We start from the raw sequence: 25,139 nt of genomic DNA, 5'->3' as shown, positions 1-25,139 counted from the left end.
GCTCCCCCAGGCAGTTGGCTTCTCAGCCTTACGTACACCCAGCTCGCCCCCTCCCTTGACAAGCCTGGGAACCACAGCCGCATCTGACTGAGCACTTTGAACTGCCAGGTTCAAAGTCCTGGGGAAGATTCAGAGGGGAGACTTTTGAACCACTAGTTAGTATGGATTCCTTACCCTTTACTTAGCCTATAGATTTGCCTTGATTTGCTGTCCACGGTGAAATGCATGCCCTCCTTCCAGAACCCTGGGGGATGCCACGGTCTTTGAAACAAAAGGGCTTGTCTGTTGGTTGGCTTCAGATAAGACTTATGATGCCTCGCTAAGCTATTTGTTGCGAAAGGTTTCTTGTCCATGAAGCAAATGCCAATCGGGAGACCTGGGCTCTAGAATCAGCTCAGCCGCAAGATAACAGCGGGCATCTGGGTAACGCTTCTGGGTCTCATCTGCAGGCCCTTGGCTTTAACTGTTCATGGACGTCAAACCCTTTCGAAAGTTTGATGAAAGACATAATAAACCTTCCTAACACACACAAATATATGCATATATTTATAGAAAAAAACATTTAGTTTTTAATGTCAGAAGGTTCATGGACCCCAGTAGGCCATCCAAGGACTCCCTCCATCCCCCAAGTTAAGAAGCTCGTGTCTAAATGATACCTGAGCTCCTCCCCAACTGCATGAAATGGACTTTAGAAAATGATTTACAATTAAGGAAACACGTCAGCAAATATTGTACCTCTTGTAAGCCTCTTTGCTTCTTCAAGAGCAGAGTAGGGCCCATGGATGAAAGTCCAATAAGCACACAGATTTTCGTAATGAAGGGTGATCGGGAATTCTACCACCATTTAGGAAAGAAAGAGAAAGGGAATGTCTGCAAAGATAAATGGCTACATTTAAAAAGAATAATGTGACTATTTTAATGCTCATTTTTTTAAAACAAAGAAAATTAACCATAGACTCCTCGCTTAAACACTCTATTAGTATTTTGTCATTTCTCTTCAAATCCCTTTTTACACACACACACACACACATCTCTGCATGTAAATATGTCATAAGCCACATTTTTATCCTGAACTTTCTATGTAACATTGAGGCATACTTATGGTAATTGTATTCCATACTCCACATAAATACTTACATTTATAATATTACAATACGTGTATGAACATAGCACCAGAATTTGCTTAACAGTTCCCTCTTGGATGGGCATGGAAACTGTTTCCATTGTCTTGACACTATCACTGGTGATATACTGAACACCTTTGTACATGGAATTCGGCCCAGACTTCAGGTTGCTTTCTTAGAAAAAGAGTCTCATCAGTGGAATTTCTGGGATACGAGGAAGAGTATTTCTAAGGCTCTTGGCAGCCATGGTTAAATTGCTTCCCGAGGAGTCAAAGCGACTTACAGGCCCATCAGCAAACGGTACGCTTGCCAGGTACACACAGAGTATCAAATGTTGATTTTTGCTTTTAGTCTTTAGTTGTAGTGTTTATAGATTTTAAAAATCTCTATACTAATAAAAATTCTGCCCCGATTCTACTAACCAATTGCTCTGAAAACACATATAGAATAGTTGTAAAGTTCTCTGTCACCGAGAGTTATTCAACATCTGTTTTTTTTTTCATTTTATACAGGTCCTTGGAACAGAGAAAGGTGAACTGTTTACATTTGTTTTCATACCCTGATACCATTAGGTTAAGTTCTGTTTCCAGATTTACAGTCATCTGTTGAAAGTATTAATGATGCAGGTCTGGGATGCATGAGCGTGTGTGTGTGCGGTGTGTGAAGTGATCCAGATGGATCCAGGACCTCATAGTCTGTTCAAGAATCCTCCGGTCTGAACAGGGTGAGTTAAGTTGGAGCTGGGCTTGTGGTCGGTCCTCAGACACAGACTCCTGCCAAGAAGGAGGCTCACTCTCTCACTGTCACCCGTTGCCACTTTGGGAAGACGTTGCTGCTCCACTGCTTGAGAGAAGCTCTTGGTCTCTCTATCTTTAATGTCACCCATGCACACACACATACATACCCTCATTTGAGCACACACGTGGGCGTCCTTGCTGTGGAAGCATGCAATCCAACACTTGCTAGCTGGCAGGATGCTAAGCAGGTAAAAACTTCATGCCCCTGTGAACATACTGTTCACCATTCACTTAGAAGGATGAATTAGGACCAGAGCTAAAGGGCCCGCGCCATGGCCCAAAGTGTTAACACAAGCAACATGCTTCAAGAAAGCAGCAGAGGCCTCCACCAACTCACTGTGTGGTTTGGGCCAAGTTCATCACCTCTGCAGGTGCCAAACATGCTCTTCTTTATATTGAAGAAGTTAGACTGGAGCGAGGCCTCATCTGGGTTTGTAGATTCCCAAGGGCCCCTGATGGAGGCGTGGGGGCCTGTTGGCAATTCTAAGTCAATTCGAAACTTAAAGGAAACTGTGCCCTTTTCCACACTAGAGCCCAGTATCCTAACTGACATGTGCAGGTGTAGTTGTGTTGGGTTCAATGATTATCAATGCAACAGTGTGACACTGTCCAGAGCACCAGGGGCGGGTCTCTGGGTGCCTATCGGTGACATGAAATGCTTTCAGAGGCTATATGACTAGCAGACCAGTCACTGACTCCATCACGTTTCAAATAATCGCAGTCCTTCCATCGAAGGGGGGCATTTCGTGATCAACCTTGAAGAGAGCACAGAGTAACAACCGAAATGAAGACACGTAGGTGTCTATGTGCTTCCTGAACTTTATTCTTTACAACCGCAACCGGGAGAGTGTTTCGTGGGATTTCAGGCCGTAGCAGTCTTGTGTGCCCTTTGTGTGTAATGCTGGATGGCTGGTTCAAATCTATTCATGACGAAAAGGAGAAGAGAACGTGGTGACACCAATGGCATGTGTAATTACCAAATAACTCCAGTTCATATGGTTGGCAGAACTTCTCGAAACTTGAAGATCAAAGGGGAAATTTTGAGAAAATGCATGCCTGATGGTAACCAGCGGGACGGTTGGTCCACACCAGGCTCCTGGGCTCTCCTGCCCTCGGGCAGGAGGGAGCTGAGAATTCGGGTGTGAGGGCCAGCCCTGGGCGTCCCCAGGCCTTCCGCTGCCCAGAACAGTTCTTAGGTTTAACTTTTCTGTTTACGCTTCTATGTAACTTTTCATGTGAATGCACGTTTCCTCTTCAGTCCACTTCCGCTTCAGGCCTTTCCATACCAAATACCATCCAATGTAACGTTCCATATTTCAGGGAGTTCATGAGTTCCAGATTCAATACTTTGGATGATAGTATTGAATATTCAATATTCAAGGCAACTTTTATAGCCTAGATGAGAAGCCATTCCCAGGAGCCAGGGTCCTTGCAGAATCCGTGGGTTACAGTTTGTGGCAAACACCGAAAGCCCGCTCCTCATTATCAGAGATTATTGGATAAAATTATAGTGGTTCCAATAGGCCTCTACTAGGCCCCAATCCCTTTCCTTCTGCAACCTGACCAAATTATGCGACTGCCTTCCTTACACAGCACCTCATCATCCCGTGAAGCCCGAATCATCTCACCTGTCAAAAAATCAGAGTGCTCCCGAGCTCCCGCTTGCCGTTGCCAGGTAAGGAGCCAGGAAGCCCTTACAGGACCCCAGCTTTGGGGTCAGGCCGTGTGTTGTGCCGGCTGACTCACCAAGGCTTCCTGAGAAACGGGAAGTCCTGGGCCTTGGATAACGAAGCCCAGGGATGAGACCCCATGGAAATCTGGGATCGCCGCAGTTCCGGAAGCTAACAGTGTCGTTTTTCCTGCTCTTTGTATGTGACTGAGTGAGTGCCAGAGAGCGTGGGCAATTCGAAGCCTTGCGTATCAGCTAGGTGGGGTTAACTGCAATGGATGCTAATCAGTTTGGGAAGAAAAGTTGGCCTTTTCTAACTAGACTCAGTTCATGACTACACAGAAGCTTCTACTTTTGAATTGCACTGTATAGATGGCCGGGGCTTGAAAATGTCATTATCTGATTAAATACATCCCTGATCCAGCTATTGTGAAAACTGTCATCCCACTGAAGAGTCGAGAAGGTTAAGGCTCAAGCTGGTGACGCATTGACCAAGGTCACCGTAAATTAATGGGGTCTTCCTTAAAACAAAACCCAGGGCTTCCACAATTAGTGCTATAAGGCCCCCAGCCTGCCCAGTGACTTCAGCCTCAGCTCAGGCCCCCTCCCACTTTCCCCCTCTCCATTGTCACCTAACACAGGACATTTGCACATGCTAGTTCTCTGCCTATCACACTTCCCCCATCGTCTCCCCTTCTTCACCCTGTCCCGACTTGGGGAACTTCTCCCCATCCATGAGACCCCCGCTTAAAGCCACACTGAATCCAGGAGATCGTTGTGACCCATTTCTCAGAGGGGATAAATGAGACCCAGAGACACGAACGAGGCCCTTACCATTGAAGTCAGGTCCACCTCCACTTTTCAGCAGCCCGTGATCCTACACTGACTTGATTCTCCAAATGTAGCCCATGGATCCTGACTTTCCCTGGTGTCTGCCTACGGTGAAGATGCTGTCTGTTTATCTAATAAATACGTATAGGGCGTGTACCCTGCTGATGGAGGAATAGCATAGTGGTTAGGAGGAATTCACAGGGATTGCCTGGCTTCATCACTAGCAAACCACGTGACCTTGGGCAACCCTATTCCTCGTGCACGTGAAGCTGAGAGCAGAGCCAGGCCTGTGGCAAGTGCCCAGTGACTGTCTGCTCTCACGGCCATTGCCAGGCCCTGCACATGAGGGTGAGTTCACCCCCATTTCCTTCCCTTCCTTCATTTTCTGGCCTTGTCCCATTTCACATCTTCCGTAACTTTGTTCTCACTCTTTGTCCTGTGGGTATTAGGACTATGGCTTCACAACTCTTTTTAGGCTGTTTTCTCTTTAAGGCCCAATCTGACGCAGTATTCTTCCCCATACCACAATATGATACCCTTCCTTAAGGTAATGTTGTAAATGGGGGGGAGTCATATGGTCGTGAAAAGGTCATGAGCTCTCCGTCAGACCCACATCTGCAGCCGTTGTTGGATATAGTCTGGCTTCTCTTATTTATTTGTTTAATATATTGAACAACATCTCCTGATTTTTCTTCCGCTGGTAACTGGCTTCTTCTCCTGAGTCCCCTTTTGAACTTGTCCCCAAGCTGACCTCTACATGCTGGTATTCCTAAGGCCCCGCTGAGGTCCTGTCTTCCGTCACTCAGAGCCCAGGCACTTTCGTCCATCCCCACAGTGCTGAATGGCCACCCGTGTTGGAAATTCCGAAATCCCTACCCTCTGCCCCAACCACCCTTCTTAGCTCCAGACCTATACATCCAGTTACCCAACGTGTAGTCTTCCTTAAACAGGGGACAAGCATCTCAAACTCCTAATGTTGGAGACTGAGCTCTTCATTTCTACTTTCGTTCCCAAACCAACAGTTCCCTCCTACAAACTTTCTCACCTCAGTCAATGGTAAGCTCTCTTTCCCAGCTTTTTTTTTTTTTAATTGGGGAATATTGGGGAACAGTGTGTTTTTCCAGGACCCATCAGTCGTTGTCCTTCAATCTAGTTGTGGAGGGCGCAGCTCAGCTCCAAGTCCAGTCGCCGTTTTTAATCTTAGTTGCAGGAGGCACAGCCCACCATCCCATGCGGGAATTGAACTGGCAACTTTGTTGTTGAAAGCTCGCACTCTAACCAACTGAGCCATCGGCCGCCCCTCTTTCCCAGCTTTACTCTTCCCATCCAGTCCATTTCCAACTCCCCAAATTCCACTCTGAAACATGCCTTGAATCCATCCATTTCTCCTCATTTCCCCAACTCCCAACATCGTCCAGCCACCATCCATCTTGCCTGGACTATTGCAATAGCCATGCTTATCTCCACAGCCTACTTTCCACCCAGGAGGAGCTGTATTCTGGTCACTTGCAGAATAAGCCATGTGCCCTTGCCGCTGCGCCCTTCCAGCTGCTGCTCTCTCTGCCCGGATCACACACTCACTCCTCACCCATCTCCTAGTCACCTTTCAGACGTCAGCTCAGTTAGCATGTCTCCCAGGAAGCCGTTCTGGAGATCCAAAGCTATTTGTCTGTGTTAAACCAAAGGAACGTGTGCTGTGTGCACACCTGTCAGAGCATTTCCCCCACATCGCACTTATGATGCTGTGATGTCTTCTTGCCATCAAGAAGTGCTTTAGAGCAGAGGCCATGCCTTCTTCGTTTTATATTCCCCCAAACATACCACGTACCCAGTAAGTTTTCAACACATGTTTGCAAAATGAAAGAATCATTGTCATTTATGTTTGTTTGGTTTTTGCTTTTGCTTCTATCCTTATAAAGTCTGTACTTGAGGCCTAGAATATCCTCAGAGGATATTTCTATTCTCTTGACTCTTTCTAAAAATCCCAAAAGCTTAGGGTAGAGAAATTTTCGTGGTTTTTTTCCAGATATTTATCGGAATTGTCCTCTGGCTCCTAGTAAAGGGATCCTGGTTTTCACAGAGTCAAAGTCTTGGATGTCAGCAGAAGTCCGAGCAGGGATGACAGCATGGTGTGCTGGTTGAGTGACCTGTGAGCATTTCGATCTCAAAGCTGGCCGTGAGACCCCAGGCTTCTGTGCAGATGACAAAACCAGATCAATACTCAGTTGATTTCACCGGCGCTAGAAAAGGGCTAGATGTCGTTCATTAACCCAGAGGCTTTAGTCAAGAGAACAAGCCCTGGGATTCAGCACGTTCCGTGTAACTAGATTTAACTGTGGCAGCACCTAGAGTTTACCATGACAATGCTGACCATAATACGAAATGAACCAGAAATTACAGCTAATGTCAGATAAAACTAAACATTAGGTCAAGTGCTAACTAGAGCCATCGGTAGACAGTCTCGGTGACATCATTATTGGGCTTAGAAATGCATGTTGGTGTTTCCTCTTTCATTTTTCATAATCCCCTTTTCCTTATGGGTTTTTTTATACTGATCCGCACAGTTTTCTCACCTCACTCACATTTCAAGAAGGAATAAGTTACTTTCTATGCTCTTCTTCTTGCTATGGCTGACTGTCCTTCAATGGGTAAATAATTCCTATAGAATAGAAGCCCCAACCAGCCACTTATTTTCTATAATTACTGTAGTGACAAGGCAAGTGTAAATTCATGGCTTCCAAAAGTACATCATCACGGTAGGTGCTCACTGGAGTGACCTGGAAAGAACTCACATGGGTCAGTTCGCGCCATAGCTAATGTTTGCCTGTCTGAAGAAAGGACAGAAAGACCAGCATCCTCTCGCTTATGACACAGACGCTTCTAGCTCATCCAGTAAAATCTGAATGGCTTTGCACATGTGACCTTGGCCATTACCACTGACCTTGCCTTTGAGCGGAATGACACCCAGCATGGGAAATACTAACATTCTTTCAATTCTAACATTTTCTTTAGCTCTTCAGTCATGACGAGCACCCACAGCCTGCGAAACAGAGGTAAGAACACGTTACCTAAGAGTTATACAATGAACAGGTAAATCATCTCACTGCAGTATTCCTACACTGTGACTTACGTAGCTTTGGTGAACCTCCGAGTTGCCGAACCAATGTGTATACAATTAGCTTGTTTTCACTGAGAGATAGCATTTCATTGTGTGAATACAATTGTTATCCGTAATTAAATATGTTCGCTTAGGTGGTTTCCAGTTTCTTCCCTCTTACACCATTCTATTGTAAACATTGTACATGTCTTCCCTTACACATAATGTGTACGTTTTCCCACATACAAAATGTGGTAAGTTCTCTTTCTAAGAGCAAAATTTCTAGGTCATAGGATAGTCCTCTCTTCAATTGTACTTGATGGATTTTCCAAAGTAGGCGTATCATTTAGTTTCACCAACAGCTTATGATTCCCCTTGTTCCTATTCTCTCCAACAGTTGTTTTTAACAAAACTTAGTTTTCAACCACCCATTGGGTATAAAATAGGTTTCTCTTAAGTAAATTCTGAGAAATGGAGAAAATAAAACTGATCTCTCTTACTGATTGTAAAGAAAAAAATCAAAAGGATATCCTGTCTGCAGAGATAACAAGAGCAGCATATAAATGTGGTGTTAGATTACTATTAGTGTTCAGTTTTGATATTATTAGTGTTCTGTTGTCCAAAACTACATCTGTCATGTTCTTTTGTCTTTCTTTCCTCTCTCTCCGTGCCGTGGAGACTCTGTGTGTAGGTCTAATCCAACCTCTCTCTGCTGAGCCGTAAGGGAGAGCCGAGGGCTGGAGGGAACAGGCCCCATGGGGAACAGTGGAAAGGCCGGGGCTCTGTTGGCCTTGGTTCCAACCCTACCTCTCTCCCTACAATGGGCTCAGCTTGAGCAGGTTAATTCTTGGAGCTTCGACTTTCCCATCCATAAAATTCAAATAACAATATTAACTCACAGAGTTCACACACACACACACACACACACACACACACACACACACAGCCCTCTGGAAGCCACATTTTAATATTTTTCCCTTTTTTCTGCATTCCCTTTCCTTCTCCAGGGAGTTCCTGTCCATTGAACCAATCAGACCAACTGTTTCCTCCCAGGCCTCATGTCTTTATTTCGTTTCTGCCCTATAACATCTAGGCCTTGGGTTGGAAAACTCATTTCCCCTGATGTACATACAGCCAGGAACAGCTTCCCAAGAGAGGACAACTTTTTTAAAGGAAGGTGGCTATGATTAATGGGATGGGCTCAGTCCCTGAGAATCGCATGACAGGAACTGTCACCCTGGAGGCCAGATCTCAGCGTAGGAAGATGAAAAGACCTGGAGTATCCAGAATGGAGGACCAGGGGCAGGACAGGCCCAGACAGGGCATTATTCACGGGGTTTTGACACTGTGCTGCAAGGATGGGAAACAGAATCATGGCTTAAAGAGGAATCCAGAGTCTTAACTTGAAAGACAAAAATCTTGCACACATAAAAAATTAAGAGCAATTGACGAATGGCACAGCAGTAGATGAAGTGGATGGACTTCCCAGCCATCAGTCCTGTCAAGCACCCTCAGGCTGGACATAGATGATTTGCCCTGGGGTTTCGGAGATTTTCTCTACACTTCTCAGAGGAAACAGGGTTGCTTCAAGAAACAGCCTGGGATGGACAGGGGGAGTATTTGGGCCTCCAGAGAACTTCAAACACCATTAATTCCTCTTTCAGTCAACAAATATTCACCAAACACATGATTCATACCCCAAATTGGGCTAGGCCCTAAAAATACAAAAAAGAGTCAGCCCCGCCCTTCAACTAACCAGTAAAAGCACCTTCCATGCCCGTCCACCAACTGACTGAACCATGGTCATTCTACCAGATAAAAATTCACCTCTGGATTGCAGTACCTGGCAGAAATTAGGTGCCCCAAAAACAACTCTCAATCCAGGCTCTCAGAGTTCTCGGTCTAGTGGGCTCTCAAAGCTTCCTGGTTTTAATTGGAATTCCTTAGGTGAGGGAAGATGTCCTCTTCAGGTAGAAGAGTGAAATCTCCATCTCTGTCGGTGGAGATAGTGTCATCCTTATTTTACAAGTCAGAAAAGATTTGGGAAATGTTTAGTTATTCTGGGTAGTTCAGTTACTACTTCATAAACAGCCTCTACCTAATTCTCTGATAAACAAATTCAAGCTCAGCTATTATTAGGAGCCTAAGCTGATGGATCGCAGGACAAAAAAATAATATTTTGAAATATCGGAAGAGGATCCAGAATGGTTTGATTATACTCCAAAATAGTAACATTACTCTCTAAGTTTGGGACTCTGGATGATTTGTTTTCTTTTTCGTTTGTTTTTAATTTTTGTTCACTAATGTTTTTTCTAACTGCATTTTGTTCTTTCAATTATATGGCTTTTTTCTTATAAGACTGTTTTTTAAGTTGTATGTAGGATAAATTAAAATATGTTAATAAATATGTATGGATATTTAAATAAAAATGTTTTTATTATAAGTTACAAAAGGAAGGTCTAGAGCTGCATTTCTCTAATAATGTTAACACTAGTAGTAACATTTATTGAATGACTAATATGGGTCAGGCACTGTGCTAAGAATTTGATATACATAAGAATTTTAAAATATTAGTAATTATTGATATCAGGATGATTTTACAGCCATACCATTTTTATTAGGCTCTCCTGCCCCCATTTTTATTGCCACAATGTCCTTCCACTCACCCTGTGTCAGCCTCTTCGTTTCTGTGTCATCCTTTCTCCATTCTCCAAGTAAGAGAGTCCTATTTTGTGGGGGTGTAAAACTCAAATGCAATGTTTTATGTAAAATCTTTCCAAAGATTAGCTGCCCTTATTTTAGAACAAAATCAATTAAATACTTGTAGTGGATTATAAGCTCAGAATTGTATTTATTGATTAAACAAAGACCCAACTAGCCTTTAGGGGAAAATTGCACGGCCAAGTTGGTTTTTTGTTTGTTTGTTTTGTTTTATTTAACTCATTCTACCAATAGGCTACGATGCGTATAGCTGTTCCCCAGTGCTCTTTTGCAAGTGGGGCTTTTAAAATATTCAAGAGTTGAAATATAGTAAATCAGTTGCCACAATATAATGAAAAATTCATAATCACTGAAGACTGTTCTGTACACTACGCAAACTGATAGGAAAAGCTGATAATGGTTATTTTCTTCTCTCAAGTATGTTCTTATTGTTTCAATCGTGTTGAAAAGATAGCTGTGGCCATTTCAATAATAAGTCTGTATGTATTGCTTTGCTAGAATTCAAAATAAAGTTTTTAGAGTCTTTTTTTTTTTTTTTTTTTTTTTTACGATACCTCCTTTAGCTTTCTCTTGGTTAGTATTTGCCTGGTATACAGTTCCCATGCTCATTAGTGATCGCTCTGTGTCATTATATTTCAGATGTGTAATTAGCACTCCACATAACTAGAATGTTTAAACCAATCTGCATCTGACTTTTAAATGCTGTTTACAGTTCAGATATTTATTATGGTTACTAATATTTTGGATTCATTTTTATATTATTTTGTGCCTCCTATTTGCCCTGCTTTTTATTGACTTTTGGTTTCTTTTCCTGCCAGACATTGGGTTCATCTCTTCTTTATTCTCCTTTGTCTTTCTTGGAAGTTATATTATTCTTCCATTGGTGTTAATGTTTTAAATTAAAGCATGCGTGCATTTGAAACCTCTGCAGTTCACATCCTCTTCCCAAACAATACAGGAAGCTTTTAACATTTTTAAAGGAGAGATGTCTTTAGCATTATTCCTATGTTTAAGGTTCTAGCTTCTCTTTTAAAGACTCTTTTCCCCAGGCATGATTTTGTAGCATCAGACATTAGTCATTTGGAAAATAATGATTCACAGACCCAAGCAGATCTTTCCAATGTTAACATATTTCATTATGAAATATTTTTTTAATCACATTTCTAAGTAACACCACCAATCTCATCAAGTCTAACTGTTGGGATGCTGTTATGTCAAGATGGCAAACACAAGTTTTTCCAAATTCCAATCTGCATTTGAAAAGTCTAACTTTACAACTGGCAACAAACTGCCCGCTGTTTTCCATGAAGTAACAGGCTCACTTGGTTCATTTTTAACAAAACATCTGCCAAATGCCTGAGTCTGACTAGCCATAGTTTGTCAGTCATTTTTCAGGTTACAAAAGTGGTATTCCATGAAAACAAAATGTTATTCTTTCACGTTTAAAAAAAATAATGTTTCATGAGTTAGGAACAAGTTTAGCTTGTTTAAGAAACTGAACAAGTTTATTACAGCCAGACTAGAGCAAATGATAGGGGTGTGAATGGGTGGGTGGGTGGATGGATGGATGGATGGATGGATGGATGGATGGATGGATGGACAAATCAAAAGAGAAAGATTGTTCAGGACTTTACTGACAGAAGTAAAACATTTCAGTTTTCTTCTGGGTGTAAAGAAAATCATGGAAGGATTTTCACCAAGGGGAATAGCAAAGTCAGAATTACATTTTTTAAAGATGACTCTGGATACCCTGGGGTCGGGGGACAAAAGTTGGAGCAAGAGAACAGCCCAGAGGAGACTGCCATCCAGAGTGAGATAACAGTAGTGTAGACGGCGAAGGTTACCACAGACACAGGAAGGGGTGATGGGCTCCAGCTCCTTGTTGGAGGGAGGCAATCTGAGATGTGTAGTAACAAGTCATTTAATTGAATTCTCTTTTCCCAGATCATAAAGAAAGCACACAGTCCAACCCTCCTCAGAGATGTCAGTCTCCAGCCAGCTACAGCCCTCAGGAAAATTCCCTTCACTATAAAAACACGAGCTGGAGAAAACCTTGCCCCCCAAGGTCTGAGGAAAAGGTAAACTAGACACTCCTCTGCGTTGTCTTTCTAGATCAAGGTAGCGTCTAAATAGGGCTTTTTTGAACAATGCTTCAAAGGAAGTCACAAGTGACTTTAATTTTTCCCCTTCTGGCTACGTATTACTGGGTTTTCATATTTTAAAAAGTGTTTTGCTGTAAAACATTTTATATTGCTCTTTCACCAGATTCTTTGACTTACATACAGTAGTCCCCACTATTCACAGGAGATGCATTTCAAGACCCCCGGTGAATGCCTGAAACCTAGACAGACTTTGTTTTTTCCTATACATACAAACCTATGATAAAGCTTAACTTATAAATTCAGCACAGTCCGGGAGAAACAACGATAACTAATAATGAAATAGGACAATTATAACAATATACTCGTACTGTGATAAAACGTAAAGCAATTTCTTCCAAAGGAGGCCTCAAATAAGCGACGACTTTGATCCCAATCTTGATGGAAGACGATGGCAGAGCTGGGTAGAACGTGGGGGAAGGAGGATGCAGGGCCAGCCCACACCAAGCCCTGAAGCTGGTGTCCACAGAACGGCCAGCACAACTGGCTGGCCAGACCTGTGTCCTCCGGTTCGGTGGTGGCAGGACGTGAGGCCTCAGAGTTAGGTGGGAGCTGGCTCGTGGCACTCACCTGTGCTTGGGCCATTCATCTTGGAAGGGTCAGGTTTGTGCTGAGAGGACCAGAGAATCAGACTGAGAGACCCAGGACCTGATGTCACATCCCTAGGTTTGCCAACCAGGTGACAGGTGTTGACTGAGCCCCCACTGTCCTTCTATGCCAACTTCCCAGGCTTGTGCCAGGGGTGGACTGAGGATGAGGGCTGAGGAGGGGCCTTTCCTGTGCTGGACACATGTAGGGGATCATTGAATATTATAATCCTTGGGAACTGCAGACCCAGGGTGCACCTCTCTGTCTGTCCTGCTCTCTGTTATGGTGGATGTTAGAGCCGAAAGAAATCAATTGGTAGAAATAAGACAGCATGGCACAAGGAGAAAGCCAGATAGACTAAGGTTCGAATCCTAGCTCTGCTGCATGAGATTTTACGCAAGTAGCATAAAGCTCTCAGTCTGCACGTGTCTATCCCTCCCCACTGTTTTCATGACTGGGGGGGCATGGGCTTCAGAACAAACAATAAACATCCCACCTCAATAAGCTCCGGCAGGTGAAGACTTAGAAAGCATTGATAGCTGGAGGGTTTATTATCCGTTCTGAGCATGGCGCCAAAGGGCCTTTCACAGTAGATGGAGTGAAATTTCTGGTTGCAATGACACACGGACTCTGTCATGCCAGTGTCACACTTCCTAAGCTGCAGTTACTTTCTCTGGGTCCAGACCCAGGGACAGAATTTTCGTACTGCACATCTACTATCAATGAAACTGTGATTCAGCACTGTGGGGACAAAAGTGAATTTTCATTAATTAAATTACTGGTGCCTCCCTCTGACCCCTAAACAGTCATCATTTAACCTGTCCTGCAGGATGTCCAGCACAAAGAATGGTACATTGGCGAGTACAGTCGCCAGGCAGTAGAAGAGGCGTTAATGAAGGAGAACAAGGTAATGCCTTCTGTGGGGTCCATCTCCACAATGTGTACGGCCCAGCGTGTCCTTCCGCCAATGGCTGGGCGCTCAGTCATTGCTGCCCCCCTTCCCCCTTCATGCCCGTTTCTGCCTTCTCCCCCCAAAACACTCAGAAAACAATATCCCAGTTGAATGACTTCGTATTTTCCTTTTCTATTAGTCTGTTAGTTTTGTCAAAATGTGTTTCCCATTTACCAAAGATGATTTAGATTGCAGGATTGCCCAGATTCATTGTAACAAAATCATTGCCGAGCTTAAGGCTACTCGGTGCAGCCCCAAAGCAGGATGGTGCCATTGGGAAGTGGTGGCGTGACTAGAGCCAGGATCTAGGCAGGGACTGGAGACTACAGAAGTGACACAAGATAAAACCACAAAACAGGGTGGTGCATTTATCCCTGACTGTCAGGCTAGGTTGCAGGCACGACGCCGAGGACAGCGGGGAATGTCAGGAGATTTGGAAGAAGGGGGTGCCATGATTTGACTGCAGCACTTCTCAGACAGTAACAAGAACCCTTATGCATGCTGACACTCAATAAATACTCACTGAATTAAACTGAATCAAGAACTAGTTTGCCAAAAATTAAAGCCGTTGGGGAATCTCATCCACGCAAGCATCACTGTTGTCACCATGGCGAGGGTGGGACGTTGGCATGCCTGAGGAAATAATCATTCTTGCCTTTCGCTTCAGGATGGCACTTTCTTGGTCCGAGACTGCTCCACAAAATCCCAGGCTGAACCCTACGTTTTGGTGGTGTTTTATGGAAACAAAGTCTACAATGTGAAAATCCGCTTCCTGGAGAGGAACCAGCAGTTTGCCCTGGGGACAGGACTCAGAGGAGATGAAGTGGGTATAATGCAATGGCTTCCCTTTTCCATGTCAAAGACAAATAAAGGGCGAGTTTGGGGGGTGCTGGCCAAGGCATCTGCACATCCCCAGGGCCACAGGACAGGAGAAAAGGACCCCACCCTGGAGGAGGAGAATGTAATTAACCCTCCCAGCCCCCTTCCACAAGCATCCCGCACACGGCTTACACTTCAGCCCCCGGGCCAGCACCCAATCCTGACCATCCCACGCATCTTCTGTCCTGCTTTGCCCATTAAAGAAAACTCACTCTTCAAGACATACCTAAAATCTGCCTCCCAGGAAGCCTCCACATGAATGCCACATTCCTTCCAGCCCCAGGGCTGAACTCCCACCGCAGGCACTTCTGATGATATCTGTTAGTGTTAGGGATCCGTACGTAGGTTTGTATCCCCAAATTGAAGGTGAGCTCACCTCAGTCAGCATTTAGTACTGCATGGAACACACCCGTTATCAGTACAGATCCGCTGTTAGGCGACCAGGTGAAAGAATGAATCAACTAAAGCACTCACTCGTAACTATCGATAAATCAAAACGAAAGGAGATGGATTTTCACTGCATAGGTTTATGCTCGGCCTGGTTGAGCTGCATTACCTCCTTTTTAATTTTCAACAACTCTTTGACATAACAGTTGTTCCTATGTTACATGTAGGGAAACGGAGGCTCAGAAAATTAAGTAAATGGCTAGAGACATATAGGTGGTGAGAGGGCAAGGACAGGCTGTTCTTTCCATTCTTCTTGAAGGAAGGAAAGAACGAATAGAGGGAAGGAAGGAGGGAAGAGTCGGGTTCCATGTCTGGGTCACCATTTATGAGCTCAGACTATCCATGTAACTTCTCTGGGCTTTAGCTTCCTCAGATGTAAATATTCTTTTCGAGTCTAGATTTCTATAATTCAGTGATTCCCACTTAGCGTCTCCAGACCTCAGTTTTATCTGTTGGTGTGTATTATGGATTGGATCGTGTCCCCTCACTCCCAAGGTCATATGTTGAAGTCCAGAACCTCAGAAAGGGACGGATGGTATTTGGAAATACGGTTTTCAAAGAGTGGATTAAGGTAAAATGAGGTCACTAGGGCAGGTCCTAATCCGACATGACTAGTGTCCTTATAAGAGATTAGGACACAGACACAGAGGGACGACCATGTGAGGACACAGAGAGAGAACGGTCATGTACGAGCCAAGGAGCACAGCCTCCAAGGAAACCTCCCTGCCAACACCTTGCTCTCATACGTCAAGCCTCCAAGAACTGTGAGAAAACAAATGTCTGAGGTTTAATCCCTCCCACCCTCCCCCATCTGTGGTACTTTGTTACGGAGGTTCGAGCAAACTAATACAGTAATAAACCAGAACTTACACCAAATATCTATTTTTCTTCAATAGATATCAAAATAAGGAATATTGCCAGGGCTGCCAAAATGCTTCAGGTGGGCACATTTGTGCAACTCCTATGAGCAGGTTCGTGGAGATTTCCGCTTAAACCCAGTGTCTGACCCAGAGCACTTTTCTGAGAATCACGGGTGGCTGGAGAGTTGTGGTCAGCACTGGCCAAGCTGCCATGACGTCAGACCACCAGGCTTCGCTACAGCCCGGGAAAGTTTTGGCATCCATGAGAGTACAAATGAATAGATTAATATATCAATCTGCCAAATACAGCCAGATTAAGAAAATGCTACGTCAAAACTAAAGAAAATAGCCGCCAATTTTTCCTTTTGTGATAAGGATCAGTGAGTCCATAAATGTGGAGTACAGCACTGCCTGGAACGTATCAACTCCACCATAAATGTGAGTTATTATAGTTTCATTATTATGACTGAGTCGTTTTAGCATCGAGGCTATAATTTCCCTCAGCTAGATACCTATGGTTAATGGACTTTCCAGCTCAATATCCCTTTATCCTTCTATATCTTCTTTCAACTCATAAAGTTTCTCATTAAAAACAAGTTTAATGTGATTTTTAAAGGCTTGGGATGAAGGACTCCTTTCCTTAGAGAATCCAGAATATGGAAGCCATGCGCATTGACGTGTGCCCGCAGAGCCCCTGTGAGATGCTGTTTCATTTGCTCTCTCACTTGACCTTGAAACTCTGGAAAGGACCCACTATTGAACCCCTTTCACCAGAGAAGCAACTGAGACCTGAAGAGGTTACAGCTTTCTTTCCCAAGAAGCCATACTGTGACCTGCTAATAAAAGAGACAACAGTGGCTCTGAGTAACATCCTAATGACATTCCATCAGATTGTCACCCGCTCACTGACTGTGTCGACAGGTAAACAGCTGTCATCTACGACACCCCATAGATTAGACCATCAGCTGCCAGGTGAACTGCTCTAATTATTCTCAACCGGAACCCCAGAAGGATTCCAATGCCTATTCTAAGAAGACCTTTGTATGTGATTAAGGCATTTTTCTCCTCCCGTACATCCTCCAAGCAAGAGTTTCCTTTCCATGTATTGATTTAATTAACACTTACCTATGTTTTCTACACACGGGCACTATTCTGTGCAGTTAACAATGATTAACTAGCTTGATCGATTTAATCCTCATAACAACACTGTATGTGAAGTAAATGTTGCCCGTATTTCCATTTAATAGACGGTGAAACTGAGGCACAGAAATGTTAAGTAACTGGCCCACGGTAACAGCTAGCACTTGGCAAAGCTGGGGTTCCGTGTAGTCTGCAAAAATACTGACTTCCTCATATAGTCTCAGATAACATTGTGGCCAAATGCCAACAATCCACAGCCCACTTGCAAACATCCCAGAATAATAGTCCACACTTACGTGGAGTTTACTATGTGCCAGGAACTGGGTGGAAAATTATCGTTTACAGGTAGTTCTTCCTGCCTTTCCGCTGAAGGAGCCGTGCCCTGATCTAAGAGTGAGACAGTTACGATTTCTCTCCATTCCCTCAGCCCTGTCACAGTGGGAGCCTTGTGTCTTGCTCAGGAAGACTCTCCCATCTTAAAAAAGAAGATAACAGAATTTGATACAGCGGGACTCTGCTAAACGTGTGCCCACTAGTAGCTTCTTCAGCTGTTGCTCAAATAAAGAAACAGCATCTTACTCTGACTCTGCAGGGAAAACGTAGTGAGACGCAGGGTTCCAGGGTAGTTTGGATTCTGTATGGCTTTTTGGCTGTCTTGTACACTTTAGAATTAACCACACATACACTGCAGCAACACCTGTCTCAAGGAAGTTATTTGAATTAAGATGAGCTGATGTCAGCAGAGTGCAAGACACATAGGGCAGATGCTCAATAAGTATTGTTTTTTGTTTTTTGGTTTTTTTTTTTCATTTTAACTGTGTCCTGAAAGCCCTCTTGTTAGATCTGTGCGCCCCTGGGCATAGGCGGGAAAAAGCTCACATGTGGCCAGGAGAGCCCGGACGAGGTCTCCCCACTGCATCCCCACCCTAGAAGGCAGGCAAGCACACAGAAAACTCTCATGAGCAGAGAAGGCAAGCAACCCACATACGCCTGTGAAGAATAAGTCTGGAAAGGTCTGTTTTACTGCATATTAGGTATTTGGTTCCTCCTGTTAGCCACATGAGCTAGAAACTCATGTCTGAATTCAGATTTAGGGAGTACCCAGTGTATTAGTTTCCCGTGGCTGCTGTAACAAAGTACCTCAAACTTGGTGACTTAAAACAACAGAAATGTATTCTCTCACAGTTCTGGAGGCTAGAAATCTGAAGTCAAGGCATCGGCAGGGCTATACCCCTTCTGGAAGCTCTTCCAGCTTCTGGTGGCTGCTGGCTTTCCTTGGCTTGTGGCCACACCACTCAAATCTCTATCTCCCTGGTCACACTGCTTTCTCCCCTTCTCGGAATGAATCTCCCTCTGCTTGCCTTACAGGAATACACATGATTGCTTTTAAAGATAGCCTAGGAGAAGTTCCTCTTCCCAAGATTCTCAACTTATCCTAACTCTAGTCACATAAAGTAATAGCCACTCTTTTGATATAGAAGGTAACGTTCACAGATTCCAGGGATGAAGGTATGGCATATTTGGGGGGACCACTGTACCCATTTGCTCAGTTCTTGGCCAGGTATTAATTTGATGCCTACACTATGTTAGACTCAGTGCTCCATTCTGGGGACAGAATGAAGTAAGGTGGAGTCCCTGCCACCCAGGAGACACCTGTGAACCTGTGCCTGTCTATCTATGCGTGCACCCAAGCAGAGGCAAGATTGGGAATATTGAGCGATGGGTAGAATGCCAGCCCTGCCAGCCAGAGAGGCACCTGCCATTCATAGTCTGCAGAGCGTCCTCCCCTACTAATGTCAGCCCTGCCTAAGTGGAGGAGTCACGTGTCAACATTTCTGTGAGAACTCGTAGAAGGGAGCAGTGTCAATCATCAAACCTTTCCTTGTCCTGCAATGTTTACGATCAGTGGCTGATAATGATGACAGATGTTTACTTGATAAATTAAGCTTTGAAGACTAGAAGACACAGACCATTTACCCATGGGAGTCGTTTTCACTTCCCCTGCCTGCTGCTCGACTCCCTCTCTCTCTGCATTTACCACTCTCTCTCTCTTTCACTCTGTTCTTTTTCACTCCCATGTGTGTACCCAAATGGATTTATTTACCGTCCAGGCAGTGAAACATTGCCTACAGTGGGTAGATAGGGCAAACACAAAAGGTTTCAACAAATTTTAAGGTCCAATGTTAGGGTGACATTTGCTGTCCTCCTGAAAAAAATCATTGAATGTAAAAGTAAGAGCTTGATTATAATTTTTGTAAAAGTTTCTTTAGGGTAGTATGCCAGCTGCAGGCTTATCACCAGAACTCAACAATAAGAAATGACGGTGTAATTTATTGTTCCTGCCTTGCTTGCTCCCTACTTGTTGAAACAACAATTTCATATAAAATGTCATCCATGCAAATTATAAAAATGGTTAAAATGGAATTCATTATTTCGGGACCCTCCTAAAGAAAACAGGAGTGAGAATACAAAGCAAACATTTTCCTTCTGAAGATTCATACCAGGAAAGAAAATTTCCTTTGTGCCTTTGGGTGAACCGATGATGTAGAAGAGTTCTCCATGGAAAGTTTTTTCTCTTAAATCACTTTTGGTTTTGTCAAGTGTGAAGAAAGAGAGAGAAAAGTGTTTTTACTTTATAACCAGAAATGAAATACAAAAATTTCCTTTCTTCCTAAAGTCTTCACTGATCGTCTGTAAACTTCTCCAGTGGTTTCGTTCCTCCTTCCTCATGTTCGCAGCAAAGCCAGAAGGGAGGAGGTCATAGTAATGTCTGACACTTACTGAGCGCTCACTGTATGTACAGCTCTCTTCTAAATGCTGTGTATGTGTTAATTAACCCTCACAATGGCCTTCAAAGGTCATTGTGAGAGCTCAGAGGTACTTCCCAATATTACCATCACTGTTCATAGATGGAGAAATGGAGACAGAGGGTGTAAGAAACATAGCTAGTGAGTGGGAGAGACCCGTTTGGATCGCAGGTCTGTGGGCTCCACGGGCCCTTCATTTACTACCCCCATTACTATCCCCCGTTGGACAATGGGACAACCACCTCCTCTCAGCATCAGGCAGGAACTAATATTTATTGTATACTTACTAGGGGTAGACAGATAGCTTATCGCATTAATAACCATGCACAGATCCAGTAACAGGCCCAGAGGAGCAAGTCACTTACAGATTTAATCAGGAATCTTTCAGTGGGAAAGACAAAACCCAACTCAAATGAGCTGAAGTGGGACAATGGGAGGTTTGTTGATGCAGACATTAGCAAGAACAGGAATGGAGTGACTCCGAGACTGGTCCCTGTGGGGGCATTGTCCCTCCACAACTCTTTCCCCAAGTTGTCCCCACTGTGGGGCCCTTCCCTCAGGCTGTGTCATCTCTACCATGATCTGTCGAAATCACCCAGAATGTAGAGCCCATTTCAAGTCTCTCTCTTCAACAAAGCACTTCCTGATTCCCCTCAAGTTGAAATAATCTTACTATCCGTCAAATCGCCACAGTGCTTTATCTCTAGAAACATAAAAGTGTAATGATCTGCCGTTTATGTCACAAGAAGCCCAGGACAGGAATCTAAATTGGTGAAGAGCTACCAGCCGCCCTGCGGTCATCATCGGTCTTTCTAATTACACTAGAATTATTAGAACAAGAGAAGTTGGCAGGAGGGAGGTTCACTGCAGGCCTTTCCCACCAACTTACTAAGTGAAGGGCAAGCCTTGGTCTTCTACATTTTGATTTGTCACAATTGTGGACGAGGTGAGGGAGGCACCAGATTCCCCGCAGCTGCCTGCGGTGCAGTTAACTCATGGAACTCATCTGAATGGCTTCCCCCAGGTAACCTGTGATAACAACAGGACGCTTGACCAGAGCCTGGATTCTGGTAAACACGGGAAGCTGAGAGCTGCCCTGGCCTCCTCACCTTTGCTCTCCCCAAGTGCCTTTATTCTCCCTCGTTATCTGATCATTCTTATCACCCACCCTTCAGGAGCTTGACTGCCACATCCATTTTTTTAAAACTCACTTTGGGACACACCTTTACAATTGAAAAAATGTTTAATGAGTTAACTTCTTTTCTAAGTTAAAACTAAACATCTGTACTTTACCCTGAGGACTCAGAAGGTATTTAATTTTCATGAACTTTCCTTTCTGTGTTTCAGAAGTTCGATTCAGTGGAAGACATCATTGAACACTACAAGTATTTTCCAATTATACTAATTGACGGGAAAGATAAAACTGGGATTCACAGGGAACAATGCTACCTGACTCAGCCATTGGCTCTCAACAGACACTTCTCACCTTGGTAGCTTGGTCTTTGTTTCCTCTTCAGCTCAGTGGATTCAATGCCTCTGTTATTTGCCATTTATTTCAAAAGATTATTTTCTGTGGATTTAAAGGCATTTCTTCATAAAAAAAAAGAAAAAAAATTCTATAGTGGAAATTGGAAAATCAATCATGGTTTTGAAAGCTCAAGCCACAAAAGAAATATTTATAAGATGCAAAAATAAAACCTAGCTTTTAAAAACAAATCTTCTAAAGACAAAATTGTAAAGATAGTCCTTCTACTCCTGTTACAACTGACCAACACATGTCACAACAATTGCTTCAATGTGTGTGGCTAACACATGACAAGTCGAGGTGAGATTCCCAAATCTACTCGTATGCTCTTTTATAGGACCTGGTGCGGCCTTTATTTCAGAACTGTTTGGACATGAAAATGTATTGTGTTTTCATGATTCCTTATGCCAAATGTGCTGGCAAATGTTAGCTCTATTTAATTTGGTATCCTGGAAATTCAATTATAGGAAAGGAATGTGGTATAGAAAAAAAAAGAGCACTTGTGAATATCACTTTAAAGACAGAAATCAGAAATGCTTTTACCATGGTGTGAAATGGCCAGTCTGCAGGATATTCTGTTTAGAGTGGCTTTAAGGCAAATAGGATTAGCGGACTCATATAGTAAGAAAGTTAGCTGAATCGGAATAAAAGTATAGTTTTCAAAAATTAAAGTTGTGGATTTCCATTCAAAGGAAAAAGACTGCTCTCCACTTAGTGCTGTTTTGCACACGTCATATGGTCCCACTCAAGACTAAGAGGATCAAATTATATTCCTGTTTCACAATACAGATGAGGAAAGAGGCTCAAAGGAGTTATTGATCTTACTCAGTATAAGAAGCAAGCCCAGATTTTTATCCATTTTGCCTGATTCGTTCTGAGCACATCTTCCCAGGTATATTCCTTGTGCTATGAAATGTTGCAATCGAGTTAAAAAGATAAATTACAGAGAGGAAGGGAGAGAGGTAGAGGGAGGGAGACAGAGAGAGAGAGAACTTGAAATACAGATTTATCCACTTTAACATATATAAATAAATAAACTCCTATAGTGCAGTAGGTTTTCTGTGTTGCGACTTTTTTGTTTGTTTGTTTTAAAGAGTTCTGGTTGAAATTAAGAGTACACAATGCCTTCTAATGTTACCAAAGCCTCCATGTGAAAATTCATGGAGTATTTATGTAACTGTAGCTTTAACGCAGAAGGATAACCAAAATAGAATTAGAAGGCAAGAGATGGGCAATGAAACTAAAACAAACAATGCCCATTGTTATCTCTTGTCCAAAATAGCAGACAATGAGCACTCGGAGATGAGTTCCCAGCATCTACCAACCAGCGGAGCCCGTGCACAGCTGTCTCCTTTCACAAGATCAATGTGAATTAATGCCTCTAAGTGCTATGGGCAGCACTGAATGAAGGTGCTCCTTGTAAAGCTGGAACTCTTGAGACCCAACTGAGCTTATCTTGGAGTCTATCTGCACAGAGTAACAGGGGAACTAGGAGACAAGCGTGCTTAAATTGGACCTTGGCCCCTAAGGAAGAAACTGATCAGAGCTGAGGGCAGTATGGTGGCTGTTCACTCTCAACCGGGTTTGAGCAACTCAGGCCCAGCATGTAAACAGACTCCGCAGGGCAACCACAGGCTCCAGTGCAAGAAGAATCTAGTCACCACTCTAAAAAGCTACTGGAAGATTACTGACTCACTTATTCACTGGGGCTGCACCGTTCCATGCTGTGTCCTCAAGAAATGTGTCTGGCTTTCTTCTTGTTGTTTAAGTAGATGAATAGATCCTGGCTAGCATTTTATGCCTTATGTTTTAGTACCTCTTATTCCTAAGTGCATGATGGGTGCTACAAGGAAATAGAATTAGAAATTGACCATCTTAAAATGCCCACAATACTTACACATATGAAAATCCATAAAAAGAAATAGAAAATTTAAAATAGTGACAGGGGTTGCTTTAGGTCTTTAGGGTTTGAGGAACCATGTTAGTTGAGTCTTCTGGACCTCAGATGCCAAGACAAGAGTTAGAGGCGCAAACATTTATTAGAAGTAATGTCTGAGAAAGATAAAGGCGAACAGGGACAGGAGTAGACAGGGAGTGACTTCGGGCTGTGCTGTGCTGTAGGTCTGACACTTGTGGGAGGAAAGAAGGAAGGAAGGAGGATGAGTAGGAAAAGCATCAGACTAAGATGGAGTACTGGAAAGCCTTGGCCGGCCCCCTGGTAAGAGCCAGAGCAAAGATTGCTCACAGAGAAGAGAGTCCCATACTGGGCAGAAATGGCCAGGTCTCCGTACACCCCCATGCTAAGTCATTGGCAGGGGTTGTCCCGGAAAAACATGACCTTCAAATGCTATGGGACACCCAGAAAGCACTGCGGCTGGAACCTGTCAGGTACCTCGATGATCAACAAGGTCTTCTTAAAAGGGAGACCCAAGTGGCCCAGCTCCATGTCGGCCAAAGGGACATTCCGGTTCTCAGTGTTGATTGTAATGACATTTTGATTGTAATCGATGATTAAAGAATAAGGATATGTACATGTTGCTTGTTCTTGATTCTTACAACCGTTCTGTAAAGAAGGCAGGGTTGGTATTCTTAACTCATTTTATAATTGAGGAAACCATGCCTCCTTGGCCAAAATCTTAGTGACACAGTCATGGCTGGAACCAAGGTCTTCATACAACACTTCTCCATTCAGTGTCTAGCTGCTCACTGAATCCGTAATTAAAAGTTCAGTGATTTGGGCTTGGCGTGCCCAAACTCCAAAGGGCTTTGATCCCTCTTCAACTCTTCAACATTATTTCATTTTCAGTTGAAAAGTATCATTTCACACTTAGGCTCAGTAGAGCAGTGGCATTTTAGCTTTATCTGATTATAGCATCTGTGCATTCAAGAATATTTCTTTTTGACTAAATCATTCTCATTTGGACCAATTGATACCTTCCTCATCTTTAATAACACTTTCCTGTAAGTACTTGTTTGTGTGTGAATATGTATGTGTTGCTAAGCAGTCTTAGAGGTGTTGGAATTATAAAGCAGTGTACTAAGCAGAAAAGCAAATAAGTACACAGTAAATAAGATAATCTAAGTTGGTTTCCCATTACTCTGTTATATTTCCAGTTTAGCACTTATCACTGAGTGCTTGTAGTGAGGCCAATCTTAGGTACTTTGCTGAAGCTTAGCTGAGACAGCTTTAAAAAGTTTTCAACCAGAAAATTTTTACATTTCCCAAATTTACTTAATGGAAAACCGCCCCCTTGGGTAATGTGTGTGTGTAGGTTATGTGTTTAAGTAATCAATTAAGTATTGTGCTCTAATTTCTATAGAGGAGTCAAATTTTACCTGTTTAATAATGTGGTCTATATTATAAATGATTAGCGTTATATATTTGTGTGTTTTGTTCATCCTGAGTAATATTTGTTCTACCTGAGCACATTTACTTTTTTTTGAACATTTCATGATTTACAGCTGTACCAACTGAAATGAAAGCAAATTATGTAATTAAATGTCTCTATTAGAAAAAGGAATTCAAACTACAATTAATTTTGT

General features: G+C 43.3%; 1 protein-coding gene across 3 annotated transcripts in view; it reads left to right on the top strand.

The window, feature by feature from the left end:
* CLNK (cytokine dependent hematopoietic cell linker) overlaps positions 1–24,133 on the top strand; it is a 159,861-nt gene extending 135,728 nt beyond the window's left edge. For all 3 annotated transcript variants that reach the window (XM_019716570.2, XM_074321391.1, XM_019716571.2), the window contains exons 13-19: positions 1,637–1,655; positions 3,515–3,596; positions 7,434–7,474; positions 12,184–12,317; positions 13,816–13,893; positions 14,606–14,761; positions 21,419–24,133. In XM_019716570.2, the coding sequence (XP_019572129.2) occupies positions 1,637–1,655; positions 3,515–3,596; positions 7,434–7,474; positions 12,184–12,317; positions 13,816–13,893; positions 14,606–14,761; positions 21,419–21,565 (657 nt within the window). In that variant the 3' untranslated portion in view covers positions 21,566–24,133. The remainder of the gene's footprint in view (positions 1–1,636; positions 1,656–3,514; positions 3,597–7,433; positions 7,475–12,183; positions 12,318–13,815; positions 13,894–14,605; positions 14,762–21,418) is intronic.
* The last annotated feature ends 1,006 nt before the right edge of the window (positions 24,134–25,139 follow it).

Source organism: Rhinolophus sinicus, linkage group LG02 (genome assembly GCF_036562045.2).
Source record: "Rhinolophus sinicus isolate RSC01 linkage group LG02, ASM3656204v1, whole genome shotgun sequence".
Lineage (NCBI taxonomy): Eukaryota > Metazoa > Chordata > Mammalia > Chiroptera > Rhinolophidae > Rhinolophus > Rhinolophus sinicus.
Note: the sequence above shows the minus strand (reverse complement) of the source record. Positions and strands in the feature narration are given on the sequence as shown.